The following is a 20234-nucleotide window of genomic DNA, read 5'->3' as shown; positions in this document are numbered from 1 at the left end:
GCCTTTTTATAACTTTCAGTCGGGCTAATTTGCTCACGTAAATTCCTATTTTCATGTTCCAACTTCCTACATTTCTCCTGCATTTCTCTGTAAGCAGATAAAGGTATCCAGACCTTTCTGTCATCATTACTTCCAAAACACACTTTTTCTACATATATACAACGGGAATTATTTCTCAAAACATTATCAGGCCTTTTAGCTACACATGCATTTTCTTCTGTAATTCCCCAAACAGAAAACAATTCACAGTTTTTCTTAGCACCATCAGGCAGTTCATCAACACATGTATTCTCAGACATGGTCTGCCGTGCTACTGTGATTCCCCAAACAGAAAACAATTTCTGTAATTCTCCAAACAACAAAAAAACAATTACACTTTTAAAGTGTGCACTTAGAAATCTACTAACTCGTCAAACCCCTTTTAATCACCTCTTAATGACCGACACCCCACGACTCCAGGTACCAATTGTAGTGCTTTCCTCTTATTTAGTTTCTAAGCACTAACATAACACAACAGAAATGCACTTCTGAGGTCAAAGAAGACTTTTATTGTTATTTTATTCTTCCCCAACCACAATGTTTATGAATGAATGACGAATTAGTAGCTTTCAAGTCCGCGTTAATCAAACAAAATATATCAGTTTGCAATATACACAGCAGGTTATACTTATAAGATATTGAATGCAAAGCAAAACAAATACTTCACCGTGTAGGAACTATTTACAGCTACATCTTTCTAAGGTCTGCAAGCTGATGACCCCTGTCAGCCGCGAGAAAGAGTGTCATCTACCCACACGGGATGCTGGCAGCTGGCGCCAAGCTCCAGCACGAGGTCCGGCAGATTCGAATCTGACTCTCTGCAGCCTGTTACATTAGTTACAAAGGTGTGCCCCCTCCTCTCAGACCTGGGAAACTGAGCAAGCCTTTTGGAGACTGGCCAGGTCTCCAAGACTACTCCTGTTCCCAAGCTCAAGGGAAGAGAAACGACGCCCATGTACTCTCTCTTATCAGGTCTAGTCTACTGTGAGAGCAAAACATCTTGGTTCTCTGGTGCAAAAACACAGCTTGGAAAAATACAGAACTCCACGTTAAAGGCAATGGGCAGCTAACCTAAATATCAAATGCAATGTCATGTTAAAGGCAATAGGCAGCTAACCTAAATATCAAATGCAATGTCTAGTGTCATGTCAAAGCCCATAGGCAGCTGAGCTGAATATAAAATGCAATGTATAATATCATGTCAAAGCCAATAGGCAGCGGAGCTGAATACAAAATGCAATGTCTAATATCATGTCAAAGCCAATAGGCAGTTAAGCTGAATATCATGTCAAAGCCAATAGGCAGTTAAGCTGAATACAAAATGCAATATATAATATCATGTCAAAGCCCATAGGCAGAATATCTAATAGCATGTCAAAGTCAATAGGCAGCTAAATTGAATACATCATGTCAAAGTCAATAGGCATGCAATGTCAAAGCCAATAGGCGGCTAGACTGGATACAGCATGTCAAAGCCAATAGGCAGAATACAGAATGTAATGGCTAATGCAATGTCAAAGCCCATAGGCGGCTAAACTGAATACAGAAAGTAATGGCTAATGCCATGTCAAAGCCAATAGGCAGAATACAGACTAATGCAATGTCAAAGCCCATAGGCGGCTAAACTGAATACAGAAAGTAATGGCTAATGCCATGTCAAAGCCAATAGGCGGCTAAACTGAACAAAACATACCATGTGCTACTGGTGAACATTGAGCAACTAATATGCGCAGTGGTGAAACACAAAGTCATTGGTCAAAACAAAACTTATCAAATGGCAGGACAGAGGCACACATGTAAAAATAGTCACAGCATGAAAGGAAAATATATCAAAGTGATTCTCAACTGCAATGTACACAGCAAATACAGGGAGTGCAGAATTATTAGGCAAATGAGTATTTTGACCACATCATCCTCTTTATGCATGTTGTCTTACTCCAAGCTGTATAGGCTCGAAAGCCTACTACCAATTAAGCATATTAGGTGATGTGCATCTCTGTAATGAGAAGGGGTGTGGTCTAATGACATCAACACCCTATATCAGGTGTGCATAATTATTAGGCAACTTCCTTTCCTTTGGCAAAATGGGTCAAAAGAAGGACTTGACAGGCTCAGAAAAGTCAAAAATAGTGAGATATCTTGCAGAGGGATGCAGCACTCTTAAAATTGCAAAGCTTTTGAAGTGTGATCATCGAACAATCAAGCGTTTCATTCAAAATAGTCAACAGGGTCGCAAGAAGCGTGTGGAAAAACCAAGGCGCAAAATAACTGACCATGAACTGAGAAAAGTCAAGCGTGCAGCTGCCACGATGCCACTTGCCACCAGTTTGGCCATATTTCAGAGCTGCAACATCACTGGAGTGCCCAAAAGCACAAGGTGTGCAATACTCAGAGACATGGCCAAGGTAAGAAAGGCTGAAAGACGACCACCACTGAACAAGACACAAAAGCTGAAACGTCAAGACTGGGCCAAGAAATATCTCAAGACTGATTTTTCTAAGGTTTTATGGACTGATGAAATGAGAGTGAGTCTTGATGGGCCAGATGGATGGGCCCGTGGCTGGATTGGTAAAGGGCAGAGAGCTCCAGTCCGACTCAGACGCCAGCAAGGTGGAGGTGGAGTACTGGTTTGGGCTGGTATCATCAAAGATGAGCTTGTGGGGCCTTTTCGGGTTGAGGATGGAGTCAAGCTCAACTCCCAGTCCTACTGCCAGTTCCTGGAAGACACCTTCTTCAAGCAGTGGTACAGGAAGAAGTCTGCATCCTTCAAGAAAAACATGATTTTCATGCAGGACAATGCTCCATCACACGCGTCCAAGTACTCCACAGCATGGCTGGCAAGAAAGGGTATAAAAGAAGGAAATCTAATGACATGGCCTCCTTGTTCACCTGATCTGAACCCCATTGAGAACCTGTGGTCCATCATCAAATGTGAGATTTACAAGGAGGGAAAACAGTACACCTCTCTGAACAGTGTCTGGGAGGCTGTGGTTGCTGCTGCACGCAATGTTGATGGTGAACAGATCAAAACACTGACAGAATCCATGGATGGCAGGCTTTTGAGTGTCCTTGCAAAGAAAGGTGGCTATATTGGTCACTGATTTGTTTTTGTTTTGTTTTTGAATGTCAGAAATGTATATTTGTGAATGTTGAGATGTTATATTGGTTTCACTGGTAATGATAAATAATTGAAATGGGTATATATTTTTTTTTGTTAAGTTGCCTAATAATTATGCACAGTGATAGTCACCTGCACACACAGATATCCCCCTAACATAGCTAAAACTAAAAACAAACTAAAACTACTTCCAAAAATATTCAGTTTTGATATTAATGAGTTTTTTGGGTTCATTGAGAACATGGTTGTTGTTCAATAATAAAATTAATCCTCAAAAATACAACTTGCCTAATAATTCTGCACTCCCTGTATATGTGATTATATTATAGCATAATTACAAAGCAAAGAATAAAGTCAAAATTCATCACCATAGGGCCTGCCAATGCCCTTCATCTTTCTCATGCCAGGAAGGTGAGGAACCCTGTTCAACTGCGAGAAAGAGTTTTCCACCCACACGGGACAAGTGTCTGTGTCAGGCATTTGACGTCCAATCCTCACTGAAGTCTCGGAAAATTCCCCTCGCTGCTGCCCAGGGACACATTTTATAGCTTAAGTAACCATGGGAAAAAGCCTTCTGAAAGGCCCTTCCCTCTCAGATGTGAATTATTCATAAATGCTGGCTTGTCCACTATGGTGCAGGCGCATTGACACCCGCAACTAATCAGTAGTGGCCCAATGTAATCAATCTGCCATATCTGTCCTGGTAACTTTCCTCTCCCCAACTGATCTTTTACTGTTTGTGGGACAGATCTCTGTTGTGTGTGCTGACAAAAAGGACATTGCAAAATCACAGCTTCTATCAAATCTAGGGGAATGTGCATCTCTCTAACCTCTGCCCACCTGTAAGTGGCTTTTTCTCCCAGGTGTCCACATTTCTGGTGCGCCCACTTAGCCACCCCCACCAAGTCAGAATTCTGGGTTGACACTTCTGCCTCTGCACTTTTGTCTTTAACATCTGCAAGGGAATTGAACCAGTATTCTAATGAGTCAATGGGACCATAAGCATCTGTGACTTTACTGTGCTGTAACATTTCCAAAATTTTCTGCCACAACTCTTTGCTCCCTATCTCCTAGGAATGAATGAACCAGTTATGTGCAAGCCATGTGGAAAGCCAAACAGCTAATCCATTGACAGTGAACTAAGAATCAGTGTGAAAATGACATGTCTCAAGCAGCTCTTGCTTTAAAGTCTGACACACATTGTACAACTCTGCATATTGGCTACTTTTTCCTTCTCCTGTGGCAGACAACGGCTTTTCAGTAACTGGATTGTATAACACTGCTTTCCAATGTCTTTTAGTACCCACGTATTTCAATGAATCATTAGCAAAAACAAACATGCTTTCTATCCTCAGGGGACAAGAATTCAAATGGTGCACTCAATTTCACTGGTGACTCTTTTACCTGTGGTACACCCTGTACTCTCTCCTCATTCTGTACGGGGGCTTGTGACACCTGTTCATGTAGGGCTGCAGTGCCTGTATGTACCAGATCCAGAGTCTGATACTAGCCTCTTGTGCATGTCCTATACGGTGAGATTTAGGTGAACCCATCACCCACTGCATGACTGGTAGTTCAGATTTCAGAATTACATTATAACCTAGTGTCATTTGCTCAGTATTCACTAGAGCCCAATAACAAGTCAAAAGCTGTTTTTCAAAAGGAGTATAGCGCTCCACAAAGTCAGATAGTTTTCTAATCCAAAACCCCAAGGGCACGCTTGTCCTCCCTTGTTTCTGCCACATACTCCAGTTTGCATATTGTCCTTGAACATTTACATGTAACTCAATGTTTCCCTCTTGCACTGCGCACAAATCTGAAGTCTGTTGAATAATTTAATTTGCCAAATCAAAAGCACACAGCTGCTCCTCATTCCATTCAAACTCATGTTTTTTCCTAGTTACTTTGTACCAAAGTGTTAAGATCTTGCTCAGATGAAGGCTATACTGTTTCCAAAAATCAAACAATTTCATGAAACTCAGTGTCTCTTGCCTAGTGCAAATAATAGAAAACTCCAAAATCTTTTGTTTTACTTGTAACACCATCTGTCTATGTTCTGGATTCCACTGAATTCCCAGAAACTGCACATTTTGCAACAGTACCTCTGTCTTGTCTGAATTCATTTTACTCATTGTACTCTGTAAAAGTGGTCAGAATATACCGGTAACATCGTCAACTTCTTTCTCAGTGTAATCTTTTAAAGAATGCATTTCAACTCCTGCCAAAAACTGCGAGCTGTTCTCCGCACAGAGAACTACGCTCTGCTCATGAGGCTCACACTGGCCCCCACCTTTTTTAACCTCCTCATTACTGGAATGTGAAAAGCCACATTCTACTGTAACAGCTTGGTAGATTTCAGCTTTATTTTGCAATAATTTGTTCTGGCTAATTTGCTCAAGTAAATTCTTATTTTCATGTTCTAACTGTTTACACTCTCTTGTATTTTTCTGTAAGCAGACAAAAGGGACATCATTCCTTTCCAAAAGCACCTTTTCTAAATATGAAAACATTTTAGTTTTATTTAAGCACCAATACCAAAACTTAGAAAGTCCTGATAAACAAGAAAACACCATAAGGCAGTTTAACTTCACATGCATTTTTAAACATGGTTTGCGGTGCTTCCTTTAATTCTCTAGAGAACAAAAAAAAAAAAAAATACACTTTTAAATCGTGCACTTCCCATCTCCAACTCCACTCTCAGACTGACGACTACGTCAAAATGTTTTGCTTTCACTAATGACCGAGCTGACAAAATCTCTGTAATGCACTTCTTAGTTTAAAGAATACATTTATTATTACTGCACCACGAGCTTCCTGAGAAAGGAGATTAGTAGGTCGGAGGCACACATTTAAAAATAGTCACAGCATGAAAGGAAAATATATCAAAATGATTCTCAACTGCAATGTACACAGCAAATATATGTGATTATATTATAGCATAATTACAAAGCAAAGAATAAAGTCAAAATTCATCACTGTAGGGCCTGCCAATGCTCTTCACCTTTCTCATGCCAGGAAGGTGAGGACCCCTGTTCAACTGCGAGAAAGAGTTTTCCACCCTCACGGGACAAGTGTCTGTGTCAGGCATTTGACGTCCAATCCTCACTGAAGTCTCGGAAAATTCCCCTCGCTGCTGCCCAGGGACACCTTTTATAGCTTAAGTAACCATGGGAAAAAGCCTTCTGAAAGGCCCTTCTCTCTCAGATGTGAATTATTCATAAATGCTGGCTTGTTTAGGTAAACCTTGACAGGAATGTGTTGAAAGCTGCCCATCGTTCCGAGACACGCCTTTCAGGGTCAAACTGTTCTCTTGCCTATGATAAACACTAGTTTGTTACTGCCTTATCGTACTAACTGCTCACCTCCTACATGTCATGTACCAGCCCTGGCTCTTCAGTGAGAAGAAAAACACGCAGAAGTAAAAAAAACACATTGCATAACATGTTTGCACGGAAAAATACTTTAATGTGGAGGCAAAGCTAAGCTGAATACAGAATGTAATTTCTAACGCCACTATAAAGCCAATATGCAGCTAAACTGAATATCTAGCGCCACGATAAAGCCAATAGGCAGCTAAACGGAATACAAAATGTAATCTGCAACTGGTGAACATTGAACAACTAATATGCACAGTGGTGAAACACAAAGTCAGTGGTCAAACCTACCTATTTTCACTACAGGTGGTTGTTACAAGAAGCAGGAATAGATATTGTTGTGTTTGGGGCACATTCTGTTGGAGGCGCTTTGGCCTCAAAAGCCTTTAATTCAGGATCCAGATTGAAAGATATTATGAGAGCAGCAGATTGGTCATCAGATTCTACTTTTAAGTTGTTTTATCAGAAACCAATTGTAGATGTAGCTACTGGGGTTATAGCTCAGCTTTAAACTAACATAATCTGAAGCCTCCGGTCCTGACATAGAATCAAAAATGTTCTAGCTTGCGCAGCAAGCATTTTTAATTCTGTTAAGGACACAGAGGTGAGGATTACCCCGCCCGTGATTTGGGTAACATTTGGAGTTAATGTCTATGACATTTTGTGTTATGATATACAGCTTTCCCACCTATTGTAACATGATGCATTTTCTCATCTTTGAGATGTTACGTCGTTCTTTTTCTTTTACAGATAAGAAAACTACTTGAAAGATTTTGGGGAGATCTTCCTCAATTTCACCATGTAGAGCTGTTGGGGTATGAGTTGCACTGGTTGTGCTGTTGCGATTCCTTCACCAAGAAGAAACCACGGATTGGTGATTCAGCTATGTTGGTCGTTGCTGGTTCGTGTCTTTGATTTTGGACGGAAATGAACAAAGAAAGAGGACGGACTTTAGTGTGTAAGATAAATATACTGGATGGTGGGCCCTTATTGGGGGTCTTAACGAGGCTGCTGGCCTTTGGAAAATGTAGTTTTGTTTTTTATTAGCTGCTGTGTGTTGACGGTAAAGAGAAAGCATAATCCTCGCCTCCGTGTCCTTAATAGAATTGAAAATTCTTGTTGTGCAAGCTAGAAAATGTTTAATCCATTGCTAAAACGCATCCACTGCCCTAGGAGCATGAAGTGATTACTGGGCAGTATACAATGTAAATCCTGAAATTTACCATTAGTGTTTGACATGTATGTTTATTTCATTGCATTTGGGTACTTTTTTGTCATTTTCAAAAACTTGTCTCTCCAAAGATGCATAGCTGCCTGGCTTCCAAGTTCCTCGCGTTATGTGCTGCTTCGGTCCAGGTCGTTTCCTTGGAATACTGGGGGTTTCAGTCCTGTTTTATAATGGGCTAAAGTAGACTACAAGCCCCAGAATTCACTAAAAAAAGCAAGCCATCACGCAGGGACCTGGGAATCTAGGCACACCTCAAGATGCAATAGCAAGCAGCAAAGGCACACTCAAGAAGATGGTAAACTGATAATAATACCAATACAGTAATCACACTCGATAAGGTCAGTATACGGTCGGGTTACAGCTTTTAAAATGGGCTACTAAGAGAGTGGTATCTTCAAAATGAACTCCTAACAAATTTCTACTTCATTCATAGCCCCAACACGCCCCGACAAAGTGCTTTAGATATCTCAACGAGCGTAACGTGTCTCCATGCGTACAAAACGATAAAGGAATGTTTGTCAACTTTATCAGTCCGTGTAGCCGAGGGACCGGTTTGCAAGGTACAAAGGCTCACACTAATCACATGGCACCATCATCATGCCGCGTGCTGCTCTTCTTTCCCTCGTTCCCTCCTACCCACCAAGGAAAGTCACCCCACAACCAGAACTAACAAACTGCCTGCCCAAACCCATCACGCTTTCACGGAAGCTGGACAGCTGTCTTCCAGCCGATCCCACCCAGCTCTAAACTAGGCGGCACCCGCCGACTGAGGACGGCTAGGTATCAGGCCCGTGTGCACCTCATAGCCAATCGGCACTTCGGAGTGCTGTGCTACACACAATGATTGGCTGACGTGCTCACAACGCTCCAATCCAAGGTTACCTTACACGTTAATATCACAGAATATGTTGAACCGTAGGATTGGTTGCCGAGCAGCCCGGGAGCGGTAAAATTTACAGACTAGTGACGTCCGTTGAAAGATCAACAGCAGAAGAGAGTTTTTTTAGGCAGAATTTGCGGATTGCATGTGTAAGTAGAGAATAGATGATCATCTTAAAAGGAGTGTATTTGGCAATTCTTTAATGCACTTTTAAACTAAACCACGCGATAGCTATTCTTTGAGAACTGTCAGACTGTTTTTCGTTAGTGCTCTAGGGGAGTGAAAATTACATTTTGTGATCCGTTTCAAATCTATATATTTTGTCACAGACTCTATGTAACTACAGGTTATGTGAAGACTGGGTTAGAATTTTGAGCAAAAGCTTTGTGTTTAATGTGATCTGGTGATGCTGTCTGGTCATATGTTTTGCGGGCAAAGTTTTATTGTTTTTCTAGTTATTTATTATAACTCTCGTTCTTTGCAAGTCTCAAAAGAAAACGCTTTATGCTGTAGTTATGTTAACTAATGAGAAAAACAAGAGCAATCTATATGTCGATGTGAACATGCTACGCCTTTGTTTGGTTGAACGTATTCATTGTTTTATGGCTTTGAATGCATTTGGATAGAAGTGAATTGTTTCGCTTGTATCGTACAGTTTTCCTCTATTTTTGCAAACAGTGCTTTTTGACAAGGGTTTCCTTTTACATGATCGAGATTGTGTTTTTGTTTTAATATTGATTCAGGTCAGAATGTTCTGCGATTGTTTATTTTGGTGTAATGAGTTCCATGTGAATGATTGTTTCTAAGTTGTTTTTTTTTTTGTAGTTATGTGAACTGGCACAGTTCACATATGTGTCACGCTGTAAAGAGGATCACATATCAAACTCGGTTGTTACTTTGTCTCTAGTGCTCGTGAAATACTGCAGCAGAGATGTGGTCCTTCCTACACCACAAAAGAGGGTCAGACAGATGACAGAAGATTGAGCTTAACAGCAGTCAAGTGTAGTGTGCCAGGTTGTCTCACATGTTTTATTTGGGTGAACGCTAGGGGATCAGCATAGCATTCTATTTAGTAGTAGCATCGGTATAAGCTTCATCGTATGTGCTAATTTATGCATAATTATTTTTTCGAGGCTGTAATGTGGAAAAAGCAAAGTCACTTCTATTCTGATCAGCTGGACTAGTGGACCTGCTTCTGGGCTGCACTTGTAACCAACTTGGCAAATCTAGGTCACTAGTTCCGTATCCAGAATTATTTTGCATTGATATTTGTGTTGAATTTGCAGACCTCGGTAATTCTGGGATGTGGAATTCACACACTATTACAAATTTTCTCCTACGGAATGGGAAATACAATAGAAATCCGTGTTTCTGAATATAATTCTACACGTTTTTCACTGCCATGTTTGAACGGGTTTTACCAGGCAAAATTTACTCTCTGAAATATCTGATTTAGGCAGTCTCCTGTTTCTGCCCAAATCTGGAATTCCAGGGAGCCTGACATCTGGACATTAATCATATCGCCTACTGTTGAACTAAATTTGTAATCCATTTTTTTCTTCTCCTTTTTAAATATTTATTATAAGTGCACACTATATAAAATCCACAAATTATGATTGCACCTTTTCACAATAATTGGTGTAATTATTGTAATGAAACAGTAATTCATACACATCCAGTGCTGCAATCGACAGGGGTATTACAACAAAGATTTAATGGAAGCTTTTGAAGTACTTACCACATTAAATTAATTCAGTATAATGGTACATATTCTGAATACTTAGTGTTTGACACTCAAAACTCCTTGATAGCATTCTTTAGGAGATTTTAGATCAACTAGCATGTTGGAGAATCCTTCTGTTATTTTCTTTTTATGCAATTCTGGCTACTGTTTCTTTATTTTTCACTAACTAAATGTTTGATTAATTAAAATCATTACATGCAAGTGCGAAGCATAGCATGACAATAAATAATTAGTTCAGCCGACAGACACTGATAATACAGTAAAACGAAGACGACAGCTAAGCAGCTTTTAAAAAAAGCTAATCAATCTTAAAGAATAAAGGAGGGAAAAAGCCGGTATCTGAGAAAAAAAAAAGCAGTTAAAAAAGCACCAAAACAAAAGGCACCATGTATAGCCCTTACAATTATGAGAACAAGAGACTGCTCCTCTGACACTTAGTAATCAGATTAAAAATTGACCATAGGAAATATTAGGGAGTGATTGTAATGTGTGTAAATTTCCCTCTAGCAAGCGATCTCGGGGAAGATCCTGTGAATCCCAGATCCGAGGCCTCTCTGCAGTGTCTTACACCTTTTGAGGCAGAATAGAGGTGCAAGCAGAAGTGTCTTGCTTCAGCAAAGTTGGGACAGCAGCGCAGCAGGTAATAGCATGATTCGTTTTGGTAGTTACGGGACTTGCATGTGACTGTCTTCCCACCGCAGGTGCAGCTCGGGTTGAAATCTACAATTAGTCAGGTTAGTAGCCTCAGATAAAGAATTTTGCTGTGGGTCTGGGCTGAAAGAGCTTGACAGAGATGAGACTATGGTTTCCCCCATAGAGCAGGGGTCTTGAAACTGGGAAGTTATTGGGGGGGTGGGGGGTGCGCCAGGCGCCAGGTGCCAGCCTCTGGCCAAAAGGAGCATTATGCAGATAGCAGTGCTTTGTTTATTACATTTTAAAAAAAAGTAACAGAACTTAACTGCAATGTTTAAACAAGTCTAGGCATTTTTAAACATTGTCAGCTTAATAGAATACCTGTGAAAAATTGGGGGAGGCGGTTATTCTTTTTTTAATTTTTATTCTTTTTTTCCCCTCAAAGGGGAGTTGCTCGGCATTAAAAAGTTTAGAAAAACACTGCCATAGAGTAAGATGTGTCCATGGCCATAGGCACGGTGCTGGGGAGAAAGCTTTCAATGTCCTGCACAAAGGAGATGATTTTTGCTTGCCTATTAACAGTACGGTTCCAGACTGAGTAGATGATTTGGGCGTGCAGCATGTCAGCCTTGATCTTCAAACACCTACAAGATTCAGCCAAACTTGCCATGGGGAGCCCCTTTCCTAAAAAAAAATTTATAAGGTGATATTTAATATAGTCTTGGGGGCACGTCAAACCCTCAGGTAGTACTCCTCAACTCTGTTTGATATTTTTAAACCTTAAATAAACAGACAAGTGCCCTTGTTGAGATAATAACATTAAGGGCTGTTTATCGGTGGCAGCCACCTCACTCACAGACACTGTGTCCCTGGCCTGGGATTTACACTTAAAATCATTATTATTAGGTTTATTTGTTTTTCTAGTTCTATTGATGCAAACTAAGAATAATAAACCATGAAATCATATGGTTATCCAGCATTAGAAACCGTGTCTGTGATGACGTAGTGTGATGTACCATTCCTAAATCCAAGAATCTTAAAACTAATTTTCATGACCTAGAAGACAGAAAAGGGAGAAGGATAAGTACTCGGAGTTTGCCACCGTTTCAGAAGCAGCAGTTGTTCTGAGGAAAAAAAAATCTATTGTTTTGTGTGTGTTACAGAGTTCAGGGTGGGTACTCTCAACCTCTTCAAGTCTTCTCACTTTGACTTAGTTAATCATGTATGTCTTTCTACTGTAACACAGGTTAGTAGTTGCAATATAGCTGGCTGGACCCCTACCAGTGCGTTGGAAGTCCAGAATTTACTATAAATAAAAAATAGGATGTAGCTATTAAATTGAAGAATCTTAGGGATTTAATTGTGGCCTTGAACATTTTGCTGTCATGATTCTGCCAAAACCACGGCACAGAGACCACCCTCCTTCACAGACCTAACCATACCTAAAAGGTCAAGGCCACAGTCAAACTACCCCTGATGGTGTTATAAGATTTTTCAGCCATATTTGTTACAGTGACCCACCAACTGCTTTTGTGACACCAGTTTTGTCACAAGTTGAAGGCACACAACTGAAATGATTTACTTCTTTTCTTTGACAATTTGCCCATTTCGTTCCCGGGAAATTAGATTATGGTGCATCAGTTGAGTTCCTCTTATCAATCATTTCTAATATTTCCATTTGTCTACTTCTATTTCATCTTCAGGGGAAGGACCGTAGTTTTCAGTCTAACATTGATAATGCCAACACTTTAGTTAAAATGGATGGGTCTCATAATCATTAGAATAGTTAATTAATTTGTCATTTAAGATTAAATTACCCATGTGCTGTAGCTGTTAGCAGACGAACAGGGTCAAAACATGTTTTTCTTGTCAGAAAAAAGGAACTGCCCTAACAACTGCAATCTCTAAGGTACCAGCTGCCCTTTTCTTAAAATAATAAAATTAAAATATTTAGGTTTTTAATCCAAATTTCATGCTGGCACATATGACTAAAAACCACAGTGTCTTTCTGGATCTGCTATTCTCTAATAATTATGATTGTATGTCATAAAACACATCAACTATTAATTATTTAAAGTAAATATTATGATGTTATTCCAGCCAGCAGGCAAACAGTGAGAACATTGGTGGCCATTTCAGACAGTGTTACTAATCTTTACCTAGGTAGCTAAAATGTTATTGTCTAAACTTCTGATCTCACAGATGTGCAGCTTATTCTGCCATCGAGTCCGGGTCATGTTTCCTTTATTAGATGTGAATGTTGACAACATTATTGAAGATGCCTATATTTTAAAACATCATGGGCTACCCCTGTAGGGTAAAATGACTGTAAAGCTGGTGTTACATTCGTCACTGTTACACTAGTGTCTCCCGGTTCTATTTACATGTGCCCCTGGGCATAGCATACTTCACAAAATGTGCAGTCAACTTTTGCAAGTTCTTTTTCTTCAGTATTTTTGGACCTGAGTAACCCTGGTAATCTGCCTCCTCACAAAGTAGTATGCAGGAAAATATTTAACTAGCCTACATTTTTACCATTTTGATTATATACATGTTGCACCATCTGTTACCTGGGAAGTTGGCTTTATCGAGAAACAGAAGGAATGTGGCTAATCATGAACTTCCTCAATGGATCATGAAACATGAAATTTAACAATGCAGAGAAACAGGAGAATGGCTATGATTTGTTCTATGAGTAGGAACCAGGTGTGCAGCAATACTTCTAAATGAGCACACATTGAAAAAGGAGGATAATTGCTAAATGGTTTGCTCATAACTTGTCAAAGTCAGGGGTGTGGAATTCCTATAGCCCAACGCCCAGAACATACTGTTTGGGATCAAGGACAACAAGTTTTCATATTTATCTTGTCCTTGGGACAAGTAGCCCCAACTTCCTGCACAAAAAAATGGCTTCCAGCTTACAAGGAAGTGAACTGTCTGCAGTTGAGATAATATTTAATGTGCCCATAGGTTAATGCTGTTTGAATATATATTTATGGTCCATTAATTCAAAGCCTTTATTAGGGTGATCACTGGAAATAAATGCTGTAAACTCACACTGCAGTACAGACTGTGGTTCCAGTAAAAAAAAATGTGTACTCACGTTTGAAAAATGTAACAATAAGAGGCTAAGTATAATGCTCCCAAAATGCTCTCTCATATGTAAATGTTTGCAGAAGCTTGTGAGCAAAATTGATGCCGCTTTGCTTTCAAAATGAAATGCTCAGGAAAAAAATGCAAGTAGGGAAAAACGTTTTGCTAAATTACTGTGAAATTGTAGATACTATTTCTTTGAACCATCATTTAGTAAAATGTGCTGATGCTTGCTACTCAATTAAAAAAAATATATATTCATTATGGAGAATTAGTGTGGCCAGTTACAATGAGATTATGGGCAACATGAAAATAAGCAAGCACTGGCAAAGCCAACCAATCGAACGTTGGCGGTCAGTCGTTTGGTTTTGTCAATGTGTGTCTTGTTTTGACATGGCTTTTGTAAATCTTTATGGTTGTGAGAGCTTCCAGGTCCTCACCTATATAACAAACATTGGCAGTAAGCAAAGAAAGCAAGAATTTACATAAGTAGTCCAGGAAATCGTACTCTCAGAAAATATTTGTGAATTGTATTTTAGCACGAGCAAACATGCATGTGCAGATTTGCTCATGCGAAAATCTACAGAGCGTTTACAAGTTCACTCTCCCTCCAACCACTTTTTTTTACTCACCCAGGAAGAACTTCTATTTCTGCCCTTGTCAGGAAGAAACCATTTCCAACCTTTCTAAGTAAGGGAAAGATTAGATAAGAGCTGTTGAAAAATCTGTTACCTTAAAACATGCAAATTAGTAGGTTTGCACAGACTCAAAGGCATTCAAATCCTGGAACTATTGTTTACTGCCTCATCCAGCCCCAGTGTGTAGATCTGTGCAAAGGTGTCAAAATAAGGAATTGCTGGTACACAAACTCTACTTTAGAATTACCCCTGGCATAATCAGAGAGGCCATCATCGGAGCTCTTATTTAATGAGATTGCTGCCATAATTTGTTGCTTTGCCTACATGGCACCAAATGGATAAGTAGATATTTTATTGAAATCCACACCCCTGCAAAGTCCAGTTTAGACTGCATCGGAGGTAGACTTTTCACATTGAACTGAAAAGTCTTTTGTTTGGCAATCCACCTCTTATTGCTCTTGAGAAGCATACCATCTTGTCCTCTTCCTACTTTCAGTATTACCCCCCCCCCCCAGCTTGCTACTGCGTTGAAGCTATCCTGTCTGCAAGTTACATATGGTGTGCCGATGAGCTGGCGCAGAGTCCTGCAACCCATATTGCGGCGCGCTAGCACCTTGCTTTATAGATGTGCTTCAGCTAAATGGCATTGATAGTGTAGGTATTTTTCTTCCTCTGCCATATTTAGTAATTATGAATGCAAAGCAATTAGGTTATTGTTTACGATAGCCTAGCCTTTGTTGAACAATATTTTGCAGCCCTGCTTTCACGTTTATTTGGTTAGTTTGTGATTTTGGAATTTTGTGTTTTTATAGGTACCATGTCCCAAAAAATCTCAGATGATGAGCAAAACCTATACAGGTGCATGGAGGAATTTAGGCTTCGCTTTGTCAATCCCAGTGGTGAAGAGTCCATTCATCTCTTAGTGGAGTCTCACAAGGAGGTCGCAAAGGCTCTCGCAGGTAAAGTGCTTACTGTTTCTTTAAAACTTAAATTATGTGTTTAATTTTTCCCCACTCCATTCTTGACTACTGTCTCTCGTTACAGATTGTTGGGCTAGAAAGTACAAGGAAGGAATTCAAATGATTACGAAAAGGAGAGAAGTTCAAAATGGTATGTATAAACCATTTGGTTAACTCTGCTACTTGAGGGCAACATCAGAATATTATTGAAGCATAACTTTTATACCCCCACTTCCCAGTTCCTTTTATTTCTATTTTTTTCTTTTCTTCACAGAAAAGTATTTTAATTCTAAACTATGAGTTTTTGTGATAACAAATTGAACACAACTATTATCTGTTCAAAAGCTGCATATTTAGAAAACTTTCAATGTCTGTGTTTCATTTAACATTTAAATTTTAGGCAGTAATTCACCATAAGTTCCGGAAGGTGGCATTTTTTCCTCTTCTTCCTTCTTCTTGTTTGTGTTTTTTTTGTGTTTGTTTTTTTTTTTTGCATCTTACTTACGTTATTTAAAGCAAATGCAGTGTGTGGGATGTGTAAATCAACAAAGTGGCTTCCACCTGAAAGTTGAGTAATGTAATAAAGTGTCTTGGCCCACACGGACTCCACTTTACTGTAAATTAGGAATATAGTATATGTTTTAGGTACAGGTTTTTTAAATTTGTTGAAATTATTGCGTTGAGCGTGGCTGGTGATTCACTTCATTTACAAATCTACTGTAGGCATCTGCGTTTCCGGTTCATGTCCATATCAGTGTGTTCACACCGCCGCTCATTTGTCTATGCTTTCTCAAATGAATACCATTCAGTTGGGCAACAGTAAATATCTGCTATCTGTCGACAGCTCCAAGGCATCGTTCTGGGTGATGGGCACTCTACTAATACCCCTGATCTGTTCTGTTTTTTATAATTTACTTATTTTTCATCAAGTGATCATCACTAATTCTATCCCAGCTCAGCCGGCCTTTAATATGACAGTAATACGGGAGACTGGCTGTGGCCAGCACTATAAGTTTAGACACTGGTGTGAAATATGATTGAATCTGACATACCAGGGTTTGGAAGGAAAAATGATTGAAGTGACTGATCCTTAACTAGCTTTTAATGATCTTTTACTTGCATATGAGCGACTATTACTCACTGATGCCAGTCTGCCAATAGTAATAGACTAGACTCTGCTCCAACTCTCTGTAGTATACAAAAAATGATGGATGTAATACTTTAATCTCAGCTACTGGTAATTATTCCAGCCCAGTCATATGAAAATCAGTCTTGGTCCTGCTCTAATAGGAACAGTCCAGCTGGGACTGCCAGGCCAGGCCCTTCCTGAAACTGAACACAGGCGACCCATGATTAGTTTCTTTCTGGGATAGCTTGGCTCCAGTGGCACAGTGAGCATTTAGCTGGCATTTGTGCATATCTGTCACACTGAAGTATCAAAAACAAGTGATGGATGGAAATTTTGAATTGATCTCTCACTGGTAATTACTCAGGGCACACGTCCCAGTCCATTGTTATTTTGCACCCCATTCTACTTCCCCTTAGACCCAGTCACTCTGTGTGTGTTTGCTCTTCCATCCTTCTTCTCCTTCTCTCAGGCTGCCAGTGCTACTCCCCTGCTTAGGAGATATGATTGGACGCCCTGTGGTACCTTGCAGACTTTCCCTGAAAACTAACCTAGAAAGAAATAACAACATCTCTGCAAGATCGTTCAAGAGGGTCTTCTTTTTAATTAGAGCATTCGTGCCTCCATAGATTTGGTGGATTTGACAGCATTGGAGCACTGTCGCAGAATTCCTTTGACGCAATTTCTTGTCTGAGTCTGGCATCTTTAAAACTAGATGCCCAGCAAGAGATATGTAGTCCTCATTTCTCTGGATCTTCCTTGTTTGTCGATCCTGAAAAGGAAGAGATATGAAACAAAGTGGGGACTGTGAAAGCAGTGGAGCTTCGAGCTTCTAGAGAGGAAAAAAAGTTTAGATGGCACAATAGCACCATAAAGACCGCAAGCGTTATCTGCAGCAGAGTCATCAATTCATTTGATAGCCCCATCTGGACCAATATCAATTGCAGAAGAGGTACTCATCAATGTAAGAGAGGAGCAAAGCAAAGGGTTCCAGTCTGCAGTAGCCCTTCAGTGCTTCTGGGTGGATGCCATCTAATACCAGGCACTGACTTGAGGGTTCTTCTATCCCTTCAAACATCTTCCAGCCCCTCTCTATGTATTCCACTCCAGCAGGGTGGGAGGGGGTCACGGAGGGAGTGTTGTCCTTTACAACGCCTAAAAATGGCAAAGCATAACAAGTGATAAGTGGTTCAAAACAATGATGCAGAAAGGATTTTCATGCTGTTTTGAATAAAACACCATCACCGGTGTATACCCAATGATATCAACTTGCCGACTTGAACAAGGAAGCAGCTGTATTGTGGAGAAGAAAGCTATAAAACTGATCCTTTGTCTCCAGAATGGGAAGCATCTATTTAAAATACTACTTGATCAAAACGAAGTTGAAGAAAGATTTCTGGTTGATACTAGACCTTTTAGCTAACAAATGGATCAGATGAGAGAAATACTGAATGCTAATATTACAGCAAATCTTCTGCATCTGTGAACGAGGAACTGGATATTTGTGATATGTTTTTAGGTCAGTTGTAAAAAAGCACAGAAAATACATTTCTTTTCTAGTAGAGAAGATGCATTTCCAATGTACTATTATTCCATTTGGTCTAGAGTCCACCTCTCTAAACTTATACCAATGCATGGCAGTGATAGCTGCTCACTTACATCACCCAAAAATAAAGGCTTATCCAAAACGTGGTGATTGTGTTGCTACCTCTGAGTAACCAATCAAACTAAATGAATCTCCAAATTGCAGTCTCTCATCTTAATCAATCAGGCCTCCATAACTTCTTCCAAAAGTCAACTTTGACCAGTTCAAACCCTAACTTCTTTCGGAGCACCCCTAAAGACAAGGAAAACTATTTCCTTCAGCACCCAGAGTTTCTTCCGTCTTGGAAAAGTGTCATCTTTCCACAAAGTCTCCAAATTCAGCAGTCTGTCTTTAATCTTCCCTCTTGGGCTTTATGACGTGATGCACAGTTGCTAGACCAAATGGAAGATTTCACATAAGGCTGCTTCAGCACTGTTTGTAGGTTCAGTGGCCTGGGAGAAAAACATGACGGACCAGTCAGTTTCTCAGTCAACAAGGTAGTCTCTTGCTTTGTGGTGCAAACAAAAGTAATCTGATACAAGGAGTTCCGTTTCAGCTATCTACGTATCCTTGCAATTGTAACTGATGCCTTGTTATTGGCATGCGTTGCTCACATAGGAAAGCTAACTGTTCGGGCTGGTATATTCCGAAAGAAACATCAGCTTCTTGGAGCTGAGAGCAGTTGACCTAGCTCTCAAGGCATTCAAGCAGTCTCTTACAGCAGACCGATAACAATTTCACCACAGTGCACTACTAAATGTGGCACCAGGTCAAGTCCCTTTCTTTGGTAGCACAGAAAATGTAGTGAGGGTTGGTGTCCAGGAACTGGGAACCTTTCCATAAAGGCTGAATATTTTCTGGGGCAACAAAACCAAAGGATGTAAGTAGGCCTCAAAAATCATAAAAGTGTTACTAGACCTGCTGGTCAAGTAACTTGAATAATCTACTGTATCTAACTCAGATGTACTAGACCTGTAAACTGGTCTCAAGTTGTGTGATTCTAGGCAAATATTTTAGTTTACAGAGCCGTCTTTTTCTTCATTCTCACGAGTACACCTGCAAATATGCGAGTTCGACATTTCTGCTGTACAAAAACAAACTCTTTTGTTTGATTTCATTGGCTAAATGTTTGCTCCATGTATAAAAAGAATCTAGCCCACATATAGGGTACATGTGATCCATGCCTTGCCTCTTAGTTTACTAATAGTGTTGCCCTCCGTGCCGGGGCAGGAGTGTTTCTTAGTTGATGTTTAAACATTAATTTTAATAAATATATTACTAAAGCATGATATGGTAGTGCACTGTCATTTTACATACAGTACATTTTCCATTGAAATGGCCAAAAACTCTCCCAATAACTTGCAGCTTTACTGATTAAAAACGATATAGCGTATCAACTATAATCTGTGAAAATTGGGTTTCAGAAAACACATGTATCATTTGCACATCACCAGGTAAAGTGTTCTGATTTTGTTTTCATACTATTTAAATATTTTTTGCAACACAGAAAAGTGCAAAAAAAATTACTTTTACAGCTACTGAAATATATTTTGAAATGTTTGTACAGTTGACTTATTAGATATTTAAATGTTGTGTCTCAGGAAAAATCTGGCACCCAACAGTCTCTCATTTGACACTCTTTGTACAACAGGTCAGACAGTTCACTTTACAGAATCCTGCATCTCTGCAGTTCGAGAAGAAAACTGACTTCTGACCTCTATATCTTAACAAAGAGGAAATGTGACAAGATAAAAACAAGATTTAAAGGCATCCCAATTGCTCCTTCACTTTGAGTGAATAGAACACATGTTCTTTTT

At 39.8% G+C, this 20234-nt stretch overlaps 1 protein-coding gene across 2 annotated transcripts in view; it reads left to right on the top strand.

The window, feature by feature from the left end:
* Positions 1-8676: 8676 nt before the first annotated feature.
* The window catches only part of SPC25 (SPC25 component of NDC80 kinetochore complex), a 99916-nt gene continuing 88358 nt past the window's right edge, over positions 8677-20234 (top strand). The window contains exons 1-4 of one of the 2 annotated variants that reach the window (XM_069208222.1): positions 8689-8788; positions 10891-11023; positions 15560-15706; positions 15792-15857. In XM_069208222.1, coding sequence (XP_069064323.1) covers positions 15565-15706; positions 15792-15857 — 208 coding nt within the window. In that variant the 5' untranslated portion in view covers positions 8689-8788; positions 10891-11023; positions 15560-15564. Of the gene's footprint in view, positions 8789-10890; positions 11024-15559; positions 15707-15791; positions 15858-20234 lie in introns of both variants that reach the window. The other variant, XM_069208221.1, reaches the window with a different exon arrangement.

The sequence above is a fragment of the Pleurodeles waltl genome, chromosome 9 (genome assembly GCF_031143425.1).
Source record: "Pleurodeles waltl isolate 20211129_DDA chromosome 9, aPleWal1.hap1.20221129, whole genome shotgun sequence".
In the NCBI taxonomy this organism is placed as follows: domain Eukaryota; kingdom Metazoa; phylum Chordata; class Amphibia; order Caudata; family Salamandridae; genus Pleurodeles; species Pleurodeles waltl.
Note: the sequence above shows the minus strand (reverse complement) of the source record. Positions and strands in the feature narration are given on the sequence as shown.